Consider the following 20,449-nt stretch of genomic DNA (forward strand, 5'->3'; position numbering starts at 1 on the left):
AAGTTGAAGAGTCAGACATGACAGATCGATCTGTGTGTGTGTGTGTGTGTGTATGATGACATAATTTCTGATTTGTGACTGAAAATGTATTTTGACTCTAAAATCGAAGAGAACTGTGGCTGTGTTTAAGGCAGTGCGTGTTTATCTTGATCAATACTTACCGCCATATTGATTTCCCATCAGTCCCTCTCTCCTCTTACCACTCGTCAGACCCAGACAGAAAAAACTCATCAATCTGAAAGGATTAGCCAATCAGCGTCAAGCTCCGCCCACTGCCTGCTGATTGGCATTTGTGAAACGTCCTCTATTATTGTGAAACAAATATTTGGGAAAATCGTGCTTTGGAAACGCGGGATTCGTCAAATAGGCGTCGTTCGTAAACGCAGCATATTATTATAAAAAACTGCTGTTTGAGAAAGCTCTTTTAATAATTAAAAATAGATTTTTAAAACAAAACAATAGTGTGTGTGTGTGGAAGAGGTCATTGTGAAATATATTAAGCAATACATGTTGTGTTTTCATGTAATTTTACAAAATAAATAGAAACATTTATTTATTTAATTAATATTTAATTATTAAATGAATTAATTATTGTATTATTCCAGAATAAACTGGTGCATTTAAATTGTTGTTTTATTTACTTCTTTCTTTCTTTAATTATATCATTTTGAGTAATTTGGTCCTCCATACTAAACAAATACAATAGATTATTAAAACTATAAACTGTACTAAAGAAATAAAACTAAACAGGATCTAAAAAAGGTTTTAAATAAAATAATATTACAATAAATAAATATGATAATACAGAAATAAAACATTTATTGAAATATGAAACTAAATTAAAATAAAAGAACAAACTAATGTATTAAAATAAATAATACAATTTGATTAAAATAAAAAGATGAAACAAAATAATGACTAAAATGATGATTAAAATAAATGCAATAAAGAACAAGAATAAACTAAATTATTAAACAATAATTATATTAAAGAAATAACAACAAGATTTAAATTAAGTAGCATTACATTAAATTAAAAAATAACATTAAACTAAATCGATTAAAATGTGTTAAAATAAAGAAATAATAAAAAACCAGTTTAAGTAATAAAAATATATTAAAATAAATATAATAAAATAAACCAAAAATAAAAATGATTAAAATAAGTAAAGGAAGATTAAAACTGAATAAAAAAACATGTTATAATATAAAAATGATTAAAATAAAGAAATAAATGATACATTTATTAAACACATACATTATTAAAACAAACAGCACAAATTCTGTTTAATAAATAAAATGAAGCACGATCTAAAAAAGGTTTTAAATAAAATAATATTACAATAAATAAATATGATAGAATAATTAAAAAAATAGGAAACTAAATAAAAAAAGGATTTAAAATAAATAAAAGAATGTATTAAAATAAATATGAAGCTAAACAATGATAACAAATTATTAAATAAATCAAATAAAGCAATAAAAACAAGATTTAAAATAAATAGCATTAAACTAAATAAATAAAAATGATTCAAATGTGTTCAAATAAAGAAATAATACTTCCTGCTGTATTTTCCCAGTAATGGGACAGTAAGTACAGTAGCGTCCTGTGGAGCGTTTATGATACGGTTATATGTGGAGCGTTTATGGTACAGTAATATGTAGAGCGTTTATGATTTAGTAATATGTAGAGTTGTGTCCTCAGCTCTGGATCTGAAGACAGGCCGCGGTGTTCTGACCCGAGGGGCCGATGACCGGGCCGACGTGACCTTTACCCTCTCGGACCAGGACTTCATGGACGTGGTTTCGGGAAAGCTGAACCCACAGAAGGTACTGAAGACCCTCAGGGTCCGCTCCGGTCTCTCACACTCGCTGTTAAAGGGATAGTTCAGCCTAAATGAGCCTGAGATGTTTATCTGTTGACCCAACATGTCGGTGTGTGTGTTTCTTCAGGAGAACACAAATGAAGATTAACTCAGCCGTTGCTGTGTGTCGGTCATATAATGATGTGAATGGGGAACAATTCTAGGAGAGCAAAACAAACATAGAGAACACACACACACACACACACACACACACACACACACACACACACACACACACACACACACACACACACCCTGCTGCTCGTGACGACACACTGATGTCTGAAGACACGAACCGATCGCTTTCTGAGAGAAACTCAACAGTATTTGTGTTATTTTACCTCATATCAGACGAATCTCATCTAGTGTTCCCGTCCGCTATTACTGCCGTCTGATGAGGTCAAACTGGAGCGATCATAGATATATATATATATAGATCCCTCATTAGTGCCTGCGGATCGTTCGAATGAGGCGTCTACACAATATATATCTATGATCACTCCAGTCTGACATCAGTGTGTGGTCACGAGCAGCAGGGTGTGTGTGTGTGTGTGTGTGTGTTCTCTATGTTTGTTTTGCTCTCCTAGAATTGTTCCCCATTCACATCATTATATGACCGACACACAGCAACGGTTGAGTTAAAAATCTTCATTAGTGTTCTCCTGAAGAAACACACACACCGACATGTTGGATGGTCAGCAGACAAACATCTCAGGCTCATTTAGGCTGAACTATCCCTTTAACAGAGGAGAACTGAGTCTGGTTTCTCTAAGGTTTATTTTCCTCCATCATGCCCTGATGGAGTTTTGGCTTGGCTTGCTCAGTTGGGGACACTAACATTTCAACTAAATATCTGAATAAAATTAATTACTAAATTTAATGTATCAACTATATTCACTGCAAAAATGCTCTTCTTACTTAATTTTTTCTTGTTTCTAGTCTAAATATTCTCAAATTAAGCATTTACTAGATCAATGAAATGACATTTTCTTGTTTTGTTGAAAATAAAATCAAAATGAGTTTTTGCTTAAAACAGGCAAAATGATCTGCCAATGGGGTGAGAAAAATAAAGTTTTAAGCAAAAAGTCACTTCATTTAGATTTTATTTCCCCCAGAAAACAAGCAAATATCTCATGTCGTTTTATTATCTAGTAAATGCATCTTGATTTAAGAACTGTTAGATATTTAGACTGGAAACAAGACAAAAATATTAAATAAGAAGAGGATGTTTTGCAGTGTTACCGATCTGCCAGCATTGTCTCTCTCTGTGATAAATTAAAATAAGCTGATAACATCACTGTTTACTCCAGAACGACTGTACAGCCAAATCTAATTCTGCTGCAGTATTGTCCTGTTTAACACTGAAGCTGCTCTGACACAATCGCCGCTGGAGAATATAGTAATAATAGTTGCAATATAAATAAAATTGACTTGACTGGCATTTGATTCTCCACAGGCCTTCTTCTCCGGCAAACTGAAGGTCAAAGGGAACATCATGCTGAGCCAGAAGCTGGAGGCCATACTGAAGGACTACGCCAAGCTCTGAACACACACACACACACACACACACACACACCTTACGTCCACTCACTAATAAAACCCCAAACATCGCAGAATGTTGCATCATCAAGTCATTTATTTCCTTCATACAGTAATGTATATTACAGATCTCATTATAAAATTAGATTAATTTGCGTATATATTCACATTTGAGAGGTTAAAGGGCAGAAAGCATGATCACCACAGCCAGAGAGAACACATGACCTTCATCAGATAAAAGAAGACGAGTCGACTGATGGCGGGTAAAAGAAAAGAGCCTAAAAAACAAACCCTGAACAACGTCCCTAAAAACAAACGTCTGCAGAAGCCTCGATCAGGAGGATCATATGCTTTCTATTCAACACGGAGTCATCATCGTATTTACATCTGGGAATACAAGCAGCTGTGAAACGGACACACGAGGGGGATTCTGGGTAATGGAATGATCTCTACACTGTAAAAAAATATTTTAAAGTTTAAAGTTACCTAGTGGCCTTAATTTTGAGTTCATTGAAATAAAAAAATTGAGTTAATGCACGGCAAAAAACACTCTTCTTACTCAGTATTTCTGTCTTGTTCTAGTCCAAACAACTAAAATAAATAATCTGCCAATGGGGTGAGAGAAATATTCTTAACTCAAACAGAAAACAAGATTATTTTCCTCACCCCATTGGCAGATTATTTATCTCATTTTAAGCAAAAACTCTCTTCATTTTGAGTAATTTTTTCCCAAAACAAGACAATTACTTTTGCTTGTCTAGTAAATGTTTCTTAATGTAAGATTTTTTTGATATTTGGACTAGAAACAAGACAGAAATACTAAGCAAGAAAAATTATTTTTGCAGTGTGCAATGAACATTTTTGAGAATTGACGACCTTTATTCAAATATTATTAAAAGATTTTGTAAGCATATTGAGTAATTGTGTGTTTTATTTGTGATGACGCAGCCAAATTGTGCTGTTTTGATGCGGTTTCCTTCATTGTATCAGCTCAAATTTTTTCATTTCAATAAACTCAAATTTAAGGCAACCAGGTTACTCACTTTTTTAAGTTAAACATTTTTCCCCAGTGTGCAGACGAGCGACTGAAGCACAGGTGTGCCTCATCAACGCTCGACCCGTACCTGTGCTCATGTCCGCCCACTCAATACTGCTCACCTGAATAATGTACAACACCGCCCACAGGACCACGATGATGATGACAGCAGGGAGTTCGGTAGAAATATAAGGACACTTATCACTATATTTAAATCTAGAGCACGATCACAACACCGCTTAGCAACAGTTTGGCTAGTTAAGGCTTTACTGAGATATATGTCAGGTTAACTGTGTGTATGCTGAAGGTACACACTGCAAACAATGCTCTTCTTATTTAGTATTTCTGTCTTGTTTCCAGTCCAAATATCTAAATATTCTTAAATCAAGATACATTTATTAGATCAGTAAAACGACATAATTTTTCTTGTTTTCTTAAAAAATAAGAATTTTTGCTTATATCAAGCAAAATGATCTTTCAATGGGTGAGAAATATAATAAGAGAAATACAATATCAATCAGAAACAAGATAATCTTTCTCACCCCATTGCACTGCAAAAAATGCCTTTCTTACTTAGTATTTGTGTCCAAATATCTTAATATTCATACATTAAGAAACATTTACTAGACAGGCGAAAGTTTTTGTCTTGTTTTGGTGGAAAATAACTCGAAATTAAGTGATAAAATATAAGAAATAAGATAAATAATCTGCCAATGGGGTGAGCACATTTTCTGTTTAAATTAAGATTATTTTGGCAGATTATTTATCTTATTTTAAGCAAAAACTCTCTTCATTTTGAGTTATTTTTCCCAAAACAAGACAATTACTTTAGCTTGTCTAGTAAATACTTCTTAATGTAAGAATTGTTAGATGTTTGGACTAGAAACAAGACAGAAATACTGAGGAAGAAGAGCATTTTTTGCCACTATTTAAAAAAAAAAATCACTTTGATTTTATTTATTGATTTGATTTTTAAGAAAACAATTCTCATGTCGTTTTACTCATCCAGTAAATGCCTCTTGATTTAAGAATATTTAGATATTTAGACTGGGAAAAATAAAAAACGTTTTTTTTTTTTTTGCAGTGTGTGTGCTCGGACACGTGTCTGCTTCCCTGTATTATTGGCTGAGGATGCCGTGTGTCCTGCCTCTCTCTATCCCTCTCTCTCTCTCTCTCCCTCTCTCTCTCTCTCTCTCTCTCTCTCTCTCTCCCTCTCTCTCTCTCGCTCTCTCTCTCTCTCTCTCTCTCTCTCTCCCTCTCTCTCTCTCTCTCTCTCTCTATCCCTCTCTCTCTCTCCCTCTCTCTCTCTCTCTCTCTCTCTCTCTCTCTCTCTCTCTCTCCCTCTCTCTCTCTCTCTCGCTCTCTCTCTCTCTCTCGCTCTCTCTCTCTTGTATTGCTTGCCTTACCGTGTGCAAAGAAAGTCAAGATTGTGCTACATGATAAACTTCACATCGTTCCTGATGGCGTTCAGGGCGTCCGGCAGAACGCGCATCTTCATGGTGCCGTCGGCGCCGCAGGAGAAGACGTGATTGGCCGGCGCCGTCTCGATCTGCATGACGCCCGTGCCGAGGTTTCGGAAGAGCGACTGTCGGGCGTGTTCATTGGTGAAGCTGTGCAGGAGGGTCTGAGTCGACATGCTCCACACCTGACGGATCAACAACACACACATCAGTGTCATCAACACACACATCAGTGTCATCAACACACACATCAGTGTCATCAACACACACATCAGTGTCATCAACACACACATCAGTGTCATCAACACACACATCAGTGTCATCAACACACACATCAGTGTCATCAACACACACATCAGTGTCATCAACACACACATCAGTGTCATCAACACACACATCAGTGTCATCAACACAAGTTTAAAATTACTCAAATTGAAATGAACATAATGCTGCACTACAAAAACTGCTCTTCTTACTCAGTAATTTTGTCTTGTTTCCAGTCTAAATATCAAAAAAAAGAAATTAAATCAAGATGCATTTACTAGATAAAGTAAAACAACAAGATATTTTCAACAAAATAAGAAAAAATGCATTTTTGCTCAAAACAAAATGATCTGCCAATGGGGTGAGAAAAATAATCTTATTTCTGACTGAAATCTTGTTTCTTGTTTCTTGTTTCCGAACAGAAATCAGATTATTTTAAAATAAAAGTCAGAATTCTAAGATATAAACTTTGCAATTGCGTGATATAAAATCACAATTCTGATTTTTGGACGATATTTGAACTGGAAACAAGAAAAAAACATTAAATAAGAAGAGCATTTTTTGCAGTGTCCTCGAGAGGCTGCGGAGCGTCAACAGCGCCACCTTCAGTTCATTATATATTACACTATCCATCGCCACTTAAAATAAATTAATGATCATTCTTGTGTTTTTTGTTATTGGCCTTTAAGCCCGCTTGTCCAGTTGGGTTAGTAAAATTCTCTTTCACTCGCCCCTTAAAAAAATCCCTTACAAGCGTTAATGTCGAGGGCTGGAATATCAATCAGTCATCTTTATTTATATCGCTCTTCTCCAACGCCAAGTGTTTCAAAGCAGCTTCAGTGTTAAACAGGACAATACTGCAGCAGAATTAGATTTGGATAGTTTATAGAATTAAATAAGACCTAATTAATTAACTTTATTTGTATAATTAGTTGAATAACTCTGATCATAATGTTAGTGTCCCCAACTGAGCAAGCCAAGCCAAAGGCGACCAAAGGAACCGAAACTCCATCAGGGCATGATGGAGAAAAATAAACCTTAGAGAAACCAGACTCAGTTCTCCTCTGGCCTATTAACACACAGTGGAGGATTATTATTCTGGACACCGCACAGCTCAGAAATCATATTAGAGCAGAATATTCAACATTTCTGGGTATCACGCAATAGGTGTTTCTCGCCCCTAAAAAACGACGTCTGATGACTAAAACTTGAAACAAAATGAAACCTGAGAAGTAAAAGCCGATTGAAACCATGAATGAATGACCTTGATGTTTCCTTCTGCCGAGCCGCTGATGAAGCTTGCCTCGGTGGAGTCCACAGCCAGGGCTTTAACCGGCGAATCGTGGGCCTGGAAACTCTGGCGCTGGACCTTTAGGCTCAGATCCAGAACACTAATCCAGCCCCTCCGGCCTCCGCTGATCAGGAGCTGCTGCTTGGACCCCAGAGCCAGAACCGTGGCACCGGACTCATGGCAGCTGAAGGCTGGATCACACACAGGACTCAGATTGAGACGCGTATAGGGATGAAGGGTGTGTGTGTGTGTGTGTGTGTGTGTGTGTGTGTGACATATGAGGACACAAATGTGTATAATGCCATGGGTATGACACAGGTATTACAGGAGAGGGTGAAATATGAGGACATTACCCATGGCCCCACTTTACAAAAGGCTTATAAATCACACAGGAGGAGTTTTTATGAGAAAGTAAAAATGCAGAATGTTTCCTGTGATGGGTAGGTTTAGGGGCAGTGTGTGTGTGTGTGTGTGTGTGTGTTTGTGCGTGTGCGTGCGTGCGTGTGAGCCTGTTTATGTGGTTTATGAGGACATATTAAATGTCCTCATAATTCAAACGGCCTTAAAAACATACTAAATGATGTTTTTTTGAGAAAGTAAAAATGCAGAATGTTTCCTGTGATGGGTAGGTTATGGGGCAGTGTGTGTGTGTGTGTGTGCGTGTGTGTATGTGTGTGATGGGTAGGTTTAGGGGCTTTGTAAGGGGATAGAAAATACGGTTTGTACAGTATAAAAACCATTACGCCTATGGAGAGACCCTGTAAACCACATAGACCAACGTGTGTGTGTGTGTGTGTGTGTGTGGCTATGACTTACCGTGAACCAGACTGTAGGCGGGCGTGACCAGCGTATCCCACAGACACACGTTCCTGTGACGGGAAGAAAGATCAGGAACATTCTGGACCGGGAACATCAAGCTCTGATGAATCTCATCAGCTAAAATATTTATGCAAAATACCTCCTGAGCTCTGCGGTTAATATTTCAATAATTTAACAACACACTCACTGATGTCACATGACATGCAGCTAAATCTGTTTCATGATTTAACTAAAGTGAGTCGATACACACTCTGATGGCTTGAGGAAGTCTGTCAAGAGTTTAAAGGCCTTAAGTTTAAAAAGTAGTTTTAAAACCTAGAATGTTAAAGGGTCACATACACACACACACGCACACGCACACGCACACGCACACGCACGCACACGCACACGCACACGCACACGCACACGCACACACACACACACACACACACAGTCTCATGTTAATCTTGAGTATCTATAGAGTCGTGTTGATCCTCCATATCTCAGAAGAGTCTTTAGTTTATCATTAGCCTGGATGCCAGCCGAACTCAGCCCCGCCCACAACATTTTTAGGTCGGGCAGTTCAGTCTGGCCTCGATCCATAGAGGAGTAATTATCCTTGAACAGAAACTGACCAATGAGATCATCAGGGCGGGCTTTAGCTGATGACGGACAGATGATCGACAGAAACTGACCAATGAGATCATCAGGGCGGGCTTTAGCCGATGACGGACAGATGATCAACAGAAACTGACCAATGAGATCATCAGGGCGGGCTTTAGCTGATGACGGACAGATGATCGACAGAAACTGACCAATGAGATCATCAGGGCGGGCTTTAGCCGAAGACGGACAGATGATCGACAGAAACTGACCAATGAGATCATCAGGGCGGGATTTAGCCGATGACGGACAGATGATCAACAGAAACTGACCAATGAGATCATCAGGGCGGGCTTTAGCCGATGACGGACAGATGATCGACAGAAACTGACCAATGAGATCATCAGGGCGGGCTTTAGCCGATGACGGACAGATGATCGACAGAAACTGACCAATGAGATCATCAGGGCGGGCTTTAGCCGATGACGGACAGATGATCGACAGAAACTGACCAATGAGATCATCAGGGCGGGCTTTAGCCGATGACGGACAGATGATCAACAGAAACTGACCAATGAGATTATCAGGGCGGGCTTTAGCCGATGACGGATAGATGATCAACAGAAACTGACCAATGAGATCATCAGGGCGGGCTTTAGCCGATGACGGACAGATGATCAACAGAAACTGACCAATGAGATCATCAGGGCAGGCTTTAGCCGATGACGGACAGATGATCAACAGAAACTGACCAATGAGATCATCAGGGCGGGCTTTAGCCGATGACGGACAGATGATCAACAGTAACTGACCAATGAGATCATCAGGGCGGGCTTTAGCTGATGACGGACAGATGATCGACAGAAACTGACCAATGAGATCATCAGGGCGGGCTTTAGCTGATGACGGACAGATGATCGACAGAAACTGACCAATGAGATCATCAGGGCGGGCTTTAGCCGATGACGGACAGATGATCGACAGAAACTGACCAATGAGATCATCAGGGCGGGCTTTAGACGTAGCCGATGACGGACAGATGATCGACAGAAACTGACCAATGAGATCATCAGGGCGGGCTTTAGCCGATGACGGACAGATGATCGACAGAAACTGACCAATGAGATCATCAGGGCGGGCTTTAGCCGATGACGGACAGATGATCAACAGAAACTGACCAATGAGATCATCAGGGCGGGCTTTAGCCGATGACGGACAGATGATCGACAGAAACTGACCAATGAGATCATCAGGGCGGGCTTTAGCCGATGACGGACAGATGATCAACAGTAACTGACCAATGAGATCATCAGGGCGGGCTTTAGCCGATGACGGACAGATGATCAACAGAAACTGACCAATGAGATCATCAGGGCGGGCTTTAGCCGATGACGGACAGATGATCAACAGAAACTGACCAATGAGATTATCAGGGCGGGCTTTAGCCGATGACGGATAGATGATCAACAGAAACTGACCAATGAGATCATCAGGGCGGGCTTTAGCCGATGACGGACAGATGATCAACAGAAACTGACCAATGAGATCATCAGGGCAGGCTTTAGCCGATGACGGACAGATGATCAACAGAAACTGACCAATGAGATCATCAGGGCGGGCTTTAGCCGATGACGGACAGATGATCAACAGTAACTGACCAATGAGATCATCAGGGCGGGCTTTAGCCGATGACGGACAGATGATCAACAGAAACTGACCAATGAGATCATCAGGGCGGGCTTTAGCCGATGACGGACAGATGATCGACAGAAACTGACCAATGAGATCATCAGGGCGGGCTTTAGCCGATGACGGACAGATGATCGACAGAAACTGACCAATGAGATCATCAGGGCGGGCTTTAGCCGATGACGGACAGATGATCGACAGAAACTGACCAATGAGATCATCAGGGCGGGCTTTAGCCGATGACGGACAGATGATCGACAGAAACTGACCAATGAGATCATCAGGGCGGGCTTTAGCCGATGACGGACAGATGATCGACAGAAACTGACCAATGAGATCATCAGGGCGGGCTTTAGCCGATGACGGACAGATGATCGACAGAAACTGACCAATGAGATCATCAGGGCGGGCTTTAGCCGATGACGGACAGATGATCAACAGAAACTGACCAATGAGATCATCAGGGCGGGCTTTAGCCGATGACGGACAGATGATCAACAGAAACTGACCAATGAGATCATCAGGGCGGGCTTTAGCCGATGACGGACAGATGATCGACAGAAACTGACCAATGAGATCATCAGGGCGGGCTTTAGCCGATGACGGACAGATGATCAACAGAAACTGACCAATGAGATCATCAGGGCGGGCTTTAGCCGATGACGGACAGATGATCAACAGAAACTGACCAATGAGATCATCAGGGCGGGCTTTAGCCGATGACGGACAGATGATCAACAGAAACTCACCAATGAGATCATCAGGGCGGGCTTTAGCCGATGACGGACAGATGATCAACAGAAACTGACCAATGAGATCATCAGGGCGGGCTTTAGCCGATGACGGACAGATGATCAACAGAAACTGACCAATGAGATCATCAGGGCGGGCTTTAGCCGATGACGGACAGATGATCAACAGAAACTGACCAATGAGATCATCAGGGCGGGCTTTAGCCGATGACGGACAGATGATCAACAGAAACTGACCAATGAGATCATCAGGGCGGGCTTTAGCCGATGACGGACAGATGATCAACAGAAACTGACCAATGAGATCATCAGGGCGGGCTTTAGCCGATGACGGACAGATGATCAACAGAAACTGACCAATGAGATCATCAGGGCGGGCTTGACCAGTGGAAATAAGGCCGAATGCAGGAAATAGCGTTAGACCCGCCACACTTTAAGATACAGTGGGTACGGAAAGTATTCAGACCCCCTGACATTTTTACACACATATTGACAGAAAAACAGAATTGTTGACATTTTTGCAGATTTATTAAAAAAGAAAAACTGAAATATCACATGTTCCTCAGTCTTCAGACCCTTTGCTCAGTGTTTAGCAGAAGCACTCTTTTGATCTAATACAGCCATGAGTCTTTATGGGAAAGATGACAAGTTTCTCACAGCTGGATTTGGGGATCCTCTGCCATTCCTCCAACGATGGTAAATGTTGGTGGACAGCCCTTTTCAGGTCTCCAGAGATGCTCAATTGGGTTTAAGTCAGGGCTCTGGCTGGGCTATTCAAGAACAGGCACGGAGTTGTTGTGAAGTCACTCCTCTGTTATTTTAGCTGTGTGCTTTGTCTTGTTGAAAACCTTCGGCCCAGTCAGGTCTTGAGCACTCTGGAGAAGGTTTTCATCCAGAATATCCCTGTACTTGGCCACATTCATCTTTCCCTCGATTGCAACCAGTCGTCCTGTCCCTGCAGCTGAAAAACACCCCACAGCATTATGCTGCCACCACCATGCTTCACTGTTGGGACTATATTGGACAGGTGATATTTTCCTCCACACATACCGCTTAGAAATATATGAAATATATGAGTGTCACAGCAAAGGGTCTGAAGACTGAGGACCATGTGATATTTCATTTTTTCTTTTTTAATAAATCTGCAAAAATGTCAACAATTCTGTGTTTTTCTGTCAATATGGAGTGCTGTGTGTACACTAATGAGAAAAAAAAAAACTTAAATGATTTTAGCAAATGGTTGCAATATAACAAAGAGTGTAGAATTTAAAGGGGTCTGAATACTTTCCGCACCCACTGTATATCGACACTTTCTCAAACCAACACTTTCATCGCTGCTCTACACCTGTACCTGTTGTCTGTCGAAAGCCCTGCGGTGGCGATCAGAGACGACGAGCCCACAAACACAAAGTCATTCGCCGTCTTATTGTGACACTGAAGCGTCTGGAAGGAAATAAAGAGGAGGATATGATCAGGAAAACACGGAGCACTGCAAAAAATGCACTATTTGTGTCTTGTTTATAGTCAAAATATCTAAAAATTCTTACATTAAGAAACATTTATTAGACAAGTACAAAGTATTGTCTTGTTTTGGGGAAAAATAACTCAAAATTAATCTTGTTTTAAGATTATTTTTCTCACCCCATTGGCAGATTATTTATCTTATTTTAAGCAAAAACTCTCTTCATTTAGAGTTATTTTTCCCCAAAACAAGACAATTACTTTTGCTTGTCTAATAAATACTTCTTGTTGTAAGAATTTTTAGATGTTTGGACTAGAAACAAGACAAAAATACTAAGAACGAAAATCATTTATGCAGTGTACAGCACATCAGATGTGTGTGTTAGAGCAGACACACACCAGGTAGGGTTTGGGAGTGTTCCCGGAGGTGCTGGTCTGCCAGAGGCTGAGTGCTCCATCCGCATCCACGATCCCAAACTGCAAAACACACACAGAAGAGCTGATTAGCACACACCGCGCTCACACTCGAGTGTGTAATTAACACACACCGCGCTCACACTCGAGTGTGTGCTTAACACACACCGCGCTCACACTCGAGTGTGTGGCTTTGACGAAGCACCTTATTGCCCTGGTAGTTGAAGCGTATCCTGGTGACCCTGCAGTTTCCAGGACTCCTGAAGCAGGTGATCTGCTGCGAATGACCCCACTCAAACATCCGCACACTGCCGTCCTGAGCGCCCGTTAGATCTATACACACACACAAACACACACACACACATTTTATATAATTTATTTGATTCCACATTACAAATCATTTTCATTAGGAATCAAATTTTTTGAATGATCTAACAGATTAAAACACAGCAGCACATTATTTTTTTTCAATCAGTGAGATGCTTTCTGTGTTCCAGACGTCTGTCATTAATTTACTTCCATTCACACAGAATAATGAGAGGATGAAGACTCACAGTAGGGGAGTGTGGGGTGTGATGTCATCCGCCGCACGTTCGTAATGTTTCGCTTGATGAGCTGCGGAAACAAACACAAGAGCATCAGATGAGCGGAGCGTCTGAAAGCCAGCAGGTCACACTGCAAAAAATGCTTCTTACTCAGTATTTTTGTCTTGTTTCTAGTAAAAAATATCTAACAATTCTTGAGTTGTGAGAAAAATAATCTTGTTTTCTGTTTGAATTAAGATTATTTTTCTCACCCCATTGGCAGATTATTTATCTTATTTTAAGCAAAAACTCTCTTCATTCAGAGTTATTTTCCCCAGAACAAGACAATTACTTTTGCATGTCTAGTAAATGCTTCTTGTTTTAAGAATGTTTAGATGTTTGGACTAGAAACAAGACAAAAATACTGAGTCAGAAGCATGTTTTGCCGGTGAGCGGAGAGATGTAGGCTCACCACCGCGGCTCCTCTGCCCGTCTGCAGGCCGCCCAGCCAGGGCATGTTGATGGGCGTTCCGGGGCTGGAGTGTGTGTAGGGCGTGCTGCCGTGCAGAGAGCCCAAATCATCCCGCGAATGAACCACCAGGAAATCATCCGTCCTGCAACAGAACACAAGCTACACTCACACACCGCACAAAATGCTCTTCTTATTCAGTATTTGTGTCTTGTTTCCAGTCTAAATATCTAAATATTCTTAAATCAAGATGCATTTACTAGATCAGTAAAATGACATGAGATATTTATTCTTGTTTCGTTGAAAATAAAATCAAAATGAGTTTTTGCTTAAAACAGGCAAACTGATCTGCCAATGGGGTGACAAAAAAAATAATCTTATTTCTTGTTGCGTCCGAAACAGAAATAAGATTATTTTTATGAATATAGCCCACATATTATTATATAATTTTGCCTGTTTGAGGCAAAAACTCACGTCAGATTTTATCCCCCAGAAAACAAGAAAAAATATCTTCTTCTGATCTAGTAAATGCATCTTGATTTAAGAATATTTAGATATTTGGACTGGAAACAAGACAAAAATACTAAATAAGAAGAGCATTTTTTTTGCCGCATAAAGAGACAGGGCAACAATGATGGAGTTCAAAATTAAAACATACAGTTAATTTTATAAACAGCATATTTGTGTATCATAGTGTTCTTACGATTCTCGGTCCCGCCAATCCTGCTGAATTTTTTTCTCTTCCGTGTCAATCACCGCACTATTAATCCCATCGCACGGGATTCCCGAAAATATATCAGCCTTTAATGCTCACATGACCGCACCCAACTCACCCTTTGACCTCTGCCTCCGCCTCGTCGTCGATCCAGGTCAGCACCTGAGTGGCGAGGATGGAGGACACGTCCAGCTCTTGGATGTCGTGGGTGGAGGCGATCACTAAACAGTTACGATTGGCCTGAAAGATGAAGAGAAGCTCGTTAAACTCCAGCACAGAAATTAAACCCGAACTGCAAAAAATGCTCTTCTCACTTAGTAATTTTGTCTTGTTTCTAGTCTTAATATCTAACAATTATTAAAGGGTTAGTTCAGCCAGAAATGTGCATAGTGTGATTAACTCCTCCTGTGGTTGGCCAGCCGTCAGACCTCCGCTCATCTTCACACACAGATGAAGATATTAGTGTTGAAATCCGATGGCTCAGAAAGGCCTTCATTGACACCAATGTCATTTCCTCTCTCAAGACCCATAAAGGCACTAAAGACGTCGTTACAAAGCCCATCTCACTACAGCGGCTCTACAATCATTGATGAAGAGGCCAGAATAGAGTTAGTGCGCAAAAAACACTAAATAACGACTTATATAGTGATGGCCGATTTCAGAACAAAGCTTCGAACCGTTCTGAGTCAGTGAATCGATTCATGATTCAAACCGTTATGAGTCAGTGAATCGATTCATGATTCGGATCGCGAGTCAAACTGCTGAAATCACGAGACTGGTGATCCGAATCATGAATCTTATTTCTTGTTTCAATCAATCAGTCATCTTTATTTCTATCGCTCTTCTCCAGTGCCGATTGTGTCAGAGCAGCTTCAGTGTTAAACAGGACAATACTGCAGCAGAATTAGATTTGGCTGTACAGTCGTTCTGGAGTAAACAGTGATGTTATCAGCTTATTTTAATTTATCATAGAGAGACAATGTTGGCAGATCAGTGATACAGTTGATTTAGTAATTCATTTTATTTGTATATTTAGTAAAAATAAATATGCTTGTATCTGGGTTTGTAGATGTGAAGGAAGGAGGCGGGAACCGGCGAACGTTCAACAACTTTATAATAAATAATAAACAAAACGAAAGTAACGCGGGTAGCCCCTCACGGACGACTGCCCGCACACACATAATAAACCATAAACAAACCATAACATAAAGTCCAGGCCTAGTCCTCTCTCGTCTTCCACCCTCCTCCATTTATACTCCCGTCACTGCCGTGAGCCGAGACCGGTGTGGCGATCAGCTGCCGCTCATCATCACTCCACCGGCCCGCTCTCACGGCCCCTCACCTCGCCGATTGCCACAATGCTTTTATTGACGTTACCAAACATTTGTTATAACCGTAGTAAATATAAGTAAAGTTTAATGTTTAAATGCCGGTACAAATTACTACTGTATTGATATAAAAATATACAAATAACGTTACAGATGGCCAACGGATCTTTTCACTGACGCAATGACGTGCACTTGCTAGCCTGTTCCATTTACGTGTTCTCCGAATGCTAAAGAGGAGCTAGCCTAGCCTCTGAAGGAAGTGACTTGGAAGGATCCGTCCTTGACATTGAGAAACACCTTCAGTTCTCCTCTGGCCTATTAACACACAGCGGAGGATTATTATTCTGGACACCTTACAGCTCAGAGGTCAGATTAGAGAGGAATATTCAACGTTTCTGGGTATCACGCATGAGACGGCTTTTTTGAGGATGACGTGCCGGTGAGGCAAATTCAGAAGACACACCAATTGTTTCCGTCGCAAACCGAAATAAGATTATTTTTCTCACCCCGTTGGCAGTTTTAAGCAAAAACTCACTTCATTTTGATTTTATTTTCAAAAGAACAAACAAAAATATCTCATGTCGTTTTACTGATCTAGTAAATGAATCTCGATTTAAGAATATAAGATATTTGGATTGGAAACAAGACAAAAATACTGAATAAAAAGAGCATTTTCTGCAGTGTGCCGTCCCTCCACTGACCTTATTGATGGCGAATGCTGTGATGATGTCCGACTCCTTGTGGATGATCCGAGCCTTTCCTCCCGGGTATCCCAGATCCGTCTCAATCTGTGGGAGAAGCCAGAGCATCACTACGGCTCAGAATCACGTGCTGTGTAAAGACTCTTTAAAAGGCCTGGAGGAGAATACATGCTCAAATCATCCCATCATGCACTAGTGTTCATGCTTTACAGGTGCTGGTCATATACTTAGAATATCATCAAAACGTTGATTTATTTTACTAATTACATTCAAAAAGTGAAACTTGTCCATTATATTCATTCATTACACTCACTCTGATCTACACTCACCTAAAGGATTATTAGGAACACCTGTCCAAAATCTCATTAATGCAATTATCTAATCAGCCAATCACATGGCAGTTCTTCAGTGCATTTAGGGGTGTGGTCCTGGTCAAGACAATCTCCTGAACTCCAAACTGAATGTCAGAATGGGAAAGAAAGGTGATTTAAGCCGTTTTGAGCGTGGCATAGTTGTTGGTGCCAGACGGGCCGGTCTGAGTATTTCACAATCTGCTCAGTTACTGGGATTTACACACACAACCATTTCTAGGGTTTACAAAGAATGGTGTGAAAAGGGAAGAGCATCCAGTCTGCAGCAGTCCTGTGGGAGAAAATGCCTTGTTGATGCTCGAGGTCAGAGGAGAATGGGCCGACTGATTCAAGCTGATAGAAGAGCAACTTTGACTGAAATAACCACTCGTTACAACCGAGGTATGCAGCAAAGCATTTGTGAAGCCCCAACACACACAACCTTGAGGCGGATGGGCTACGACAGCAGAAGACCCCACCGGGTACCACTCATCTCCACTACAAATAGGACAAAGAGGCGACAATCTGCACAAGATCACCAAAATTGGACAGTTTGCCTAGTCTGATGAGTCTTGATTTCTGTTGAGGCTGGTGGTGGTGGTGTAATGGTGTGGGGGATGTTTTCTAGGCCCACTTTAGGCCCCTTAGTGCCAATTGGGCATCGTTTAAATGCCACGGCCTACCTGAGCATTGTTTCTGACCATGTCCATCCCTTTATGACCACCATGTGCCCATCCTCTGATGGCTACTTCCAGCAGGATAATGCACCATGTCACAAAGCTCCAATCATTTCAGATTGGTTTCTTGAACATGACGATGAGTTGACTGAACTAAAATGGCCGCCACAGTCCCCAGATCTAAGCCCAATAGAGCATCTTTGGGATGTGGTGGAACGGGAGCTTCGTGCCCTGGATGTGCATCCCACAAATCTCCATCCACTGCAAGATGCTCTCCTATCAATATGGGCCGACATTTCTAAAGAATGCTTTCAGCAGCTTGTTGAATCAATGCCACGGAGAATTAAGGCAGTTCTGAAGGAGAAAGGGTCAAACACAGCATTAGTGTGTGCTCCTAATAATCCTTTAGGGGAGTGTTTTTCAAATGTTTATTTCTTTTCATTTTGATGATTATAACTCACAACTAAGGAAAATCCCAAATTCAGTATCTCAGAAAATTAGAATATTACTTAAAACCAATACAAAGAAAGGATTCTTAGAAATCTTGGCCAACTGAAAAGTATGAGCATGTTTAGCACTCAGTGCTCAGTTGTGTCTCCTTTATCCTGAAATTACTGCAGCGATGCGGCGTGGCAGGGAGTCGGTCAGTCTGTGGCTCGGCTCAGGTGTTATGAGAGCCTAGTTTGCTCTGATAGGCCTTCAGCTCTTCTGCATTGTTGGCTCTGGCAGATCGCATCTTCCTCTTCACAATACCCCAGAGATTATCTATGAGGTTAAGGTCAGGCGAGTTTGCTGGCCAATGAAGAACAGGGATACCATGGTCCTTAAACCAGGCACTGGCTGCTGTGGCACTGTGCGCAGGTGTCGAGTCCTGTCGGAAAATGAAATCTGGATCTTCATAAAGTTGATTAGCAGCAGGAAGCAGGAAGTGCTCTAAAACTTCCTGGTATACGGCTGCGTTGACTTTTGACCTCAGAGAACACAGTGACCAATACCAGCAGATGCCATGGCTCCCCAAACCATCACTGACTGTGGAAACTTTACAGTGGACCTCAAGCAGCATGGATTGTGTGCCTCTCCGCTCTTCCTCCAGACTCTGGGACCCTGATTCCCAAAGGAAATGCTGAATTTACTGTCATCAGAGAACATAACTCTGGCCCGCTCAGCAGTCCTGTTTGTCTTTAGCCCAGGCGAGACGCTTCTGACGCTGTCTGTTGTTCAAGAGAGGCTAAACACAAGGAATGTGAAGCTCAAACCCGTGTCCTGCATGCGTCTGTGCGCAGTGGTTATTAAAGCACTGACTCCAGCTGCAGTCCACTCTTTGTGAATCTCCTCCACATTTTTGAATGGGTTTTGTTTCACACTCCTCTCCAGGGTGCGGTTATCCCTATTGCTTGTGCACTTTTTTCTACCACATCTTTTCCTTCCTTTCGCCTCTATTAATGTGCTTGGACACAGAGCTCTGGGAACAGCCAGCCTCTTTTGCAATGACCTTGTGCAAGGTGTCAATGATCGTCTTTTGGACACCTGTCGAGTCCGACAGTCTTCCCCATGATTGTCTACAGAACTAGACTGAGAGAGCATTAAAGGCCTGCAGGTGTTTGAGTTCATGAGCTGATTAGAGTGTGGCACCAGGAGTCATCAATATGGAACATTTTCACAATATTGAAATTTTTTAAAATACTGATTTTGGGATTTTCCTTAGTTGTCAGTTATAATAATCAAAATGAACAGAAATAAACATTTGAAATAATTCAGTGTGTGTGTAATGAATAAATATAATATACAAGTTTCACTTTTTGAAAGAAATTAGTTAAATACATCAACTTATTGATGATATTCTAATTATATGACCAGCCCCTGTAAATGCTGAATATGTCCCGTTTCACTCAGATAAACAAGGAGAACAAATCCAGGACTTCTGATCAGATCTGAACATGTGTTTGTATTGAATTGTGGGGGATCTGCACTTTCTGACCAGCGGCCGGGTTGCATAAACAGCATAGACTAGTCTTAGAATTTAGTCAAAAATTCACATAGACATAAATTGGTCTAATTTGAATCTGAAAAGCAAGAGTCTCGACTGCAACAAAAGCACATGAGCATGTTGAAAAAGGCCAGGCGCTGACATTCAACATACTTTCACTTCAAGACGTTTCACACACACCAGTTCATTATTAAAAATTCAACAATAAAGCCAGTGAAAACTGCCTGTCGAATATAACAGGTGGTGTTTTTAAACAGTCTGGAAGGCCAATATAGATGATTGAGTTTTTAAATAAGGAAAATGAAATAACTGCTAGTTGGTCAAAGTGGTTTGTAAGACTTAAAGTTCACCCAAAAATGAAGATGACCCCATGATTTACTCCCTCTCAAACCATCATAGGTGTGCACATGACATTCTTATGTACATCTATTCATCATACAAGTGCATCTATCATAATGCTGCATCTATCCATTATAAAAGTGCATCTATCCGTCATAAAAGTGCATCTGTCCATCATAAAAGTGCAT

General features: G+C 40.8%; 2 protein-coding genes across 2 annotated transcripts in view; one reads left to right on the forward strand and one right to left on the reverse strand.

Moving 5' to 3' along the window:
- The window catches only part of hsd17b4 (hydroxysteroid (17-beta) dehydrogenase 4), a 37,253-nt gene extending 33,376 nt beyond the window's left edge, over window positions 1-3,877 (forward strand). Inside the window, exons 23-24 of the mRNA XM_067414615.1 lie at window positions 1,705-1,829; window positions 3,321-3,877. Coding sequence (XP_067270716.1) covers window positions 1,705-1,829; window positions 3,321-3,410 — 215 coding nt within the window. The 3' untranslated portion in view covers window positions 3,411-3,877. The remainder of the gene's footprint in view (window positions 1-1,704; window positions 1,830-3,320) is intronic.
- A 1,614-nt stretch (window positions 3,878-5,491) lies between these two features.
- Window positions 5,492-20,449, reverse strand: part of dmxl1 (Dmx-like 1) — a 101,097-nt gene continuing 86,139 nt past the window's right edge. The window contains exons 37-46 of the mRNA XM_067414619.1: window positions 16,909-16,995; window positions 14,998-15,119; window positions 14,168-14,309; window positions 13,726-13,786; window positions 13,377-13,504; window positions 13,157-13,234; window positions 12,648-12,739; window positions 8,271-8,323; window positions 7,428-7,645; window positions 5,492-6,084 (exon numbers count right to left, since the gene is read on the reverse strand). Of these exons, the coding sequence (XP_067270720.1) occupies window positions 5,872-6,084; window positions 7,428-7,645; window positions 8,271-8,323; window positions 12,648-12,739; window positions 13,157-13,234; window positions 13,377-13,504; window positions 13,726-13,786; window positions 14,168-14,309; window positions 14,998-15,119; window positions 16,909-16,995 (1,194 nt within the window). The 3' untranslated portion in view covers window positions 5,492-5,871. The remainder of the gene's footprint in view (window positions 6,085-7,427; window positions 7,646-8,270; window positions 8,324-12,647; window positions 12,740-13,156; window positions 13,235-13,376; window positions 13,505-13,725; window positions 13,787-14,167; window positions 14,310-14,997; window positions 15,120-16,908; window positions 16,996-20,449) is intronic.

The sequence above is a fragment of the Pseudorasbora parva genome, chromosome 13, assembly GCF_024679245.1.
Source record: "Pseudorasbora parva isolate DD20220531a chromosome 13, ASM2467924v1, whole genome shotgun sequence".
NCBI lineage: Eukaryota > Metazoa > Chordata > Actinopteri > Cypriniformes > Gobionidae > Pseudorasbora > Pseudorasbora parva.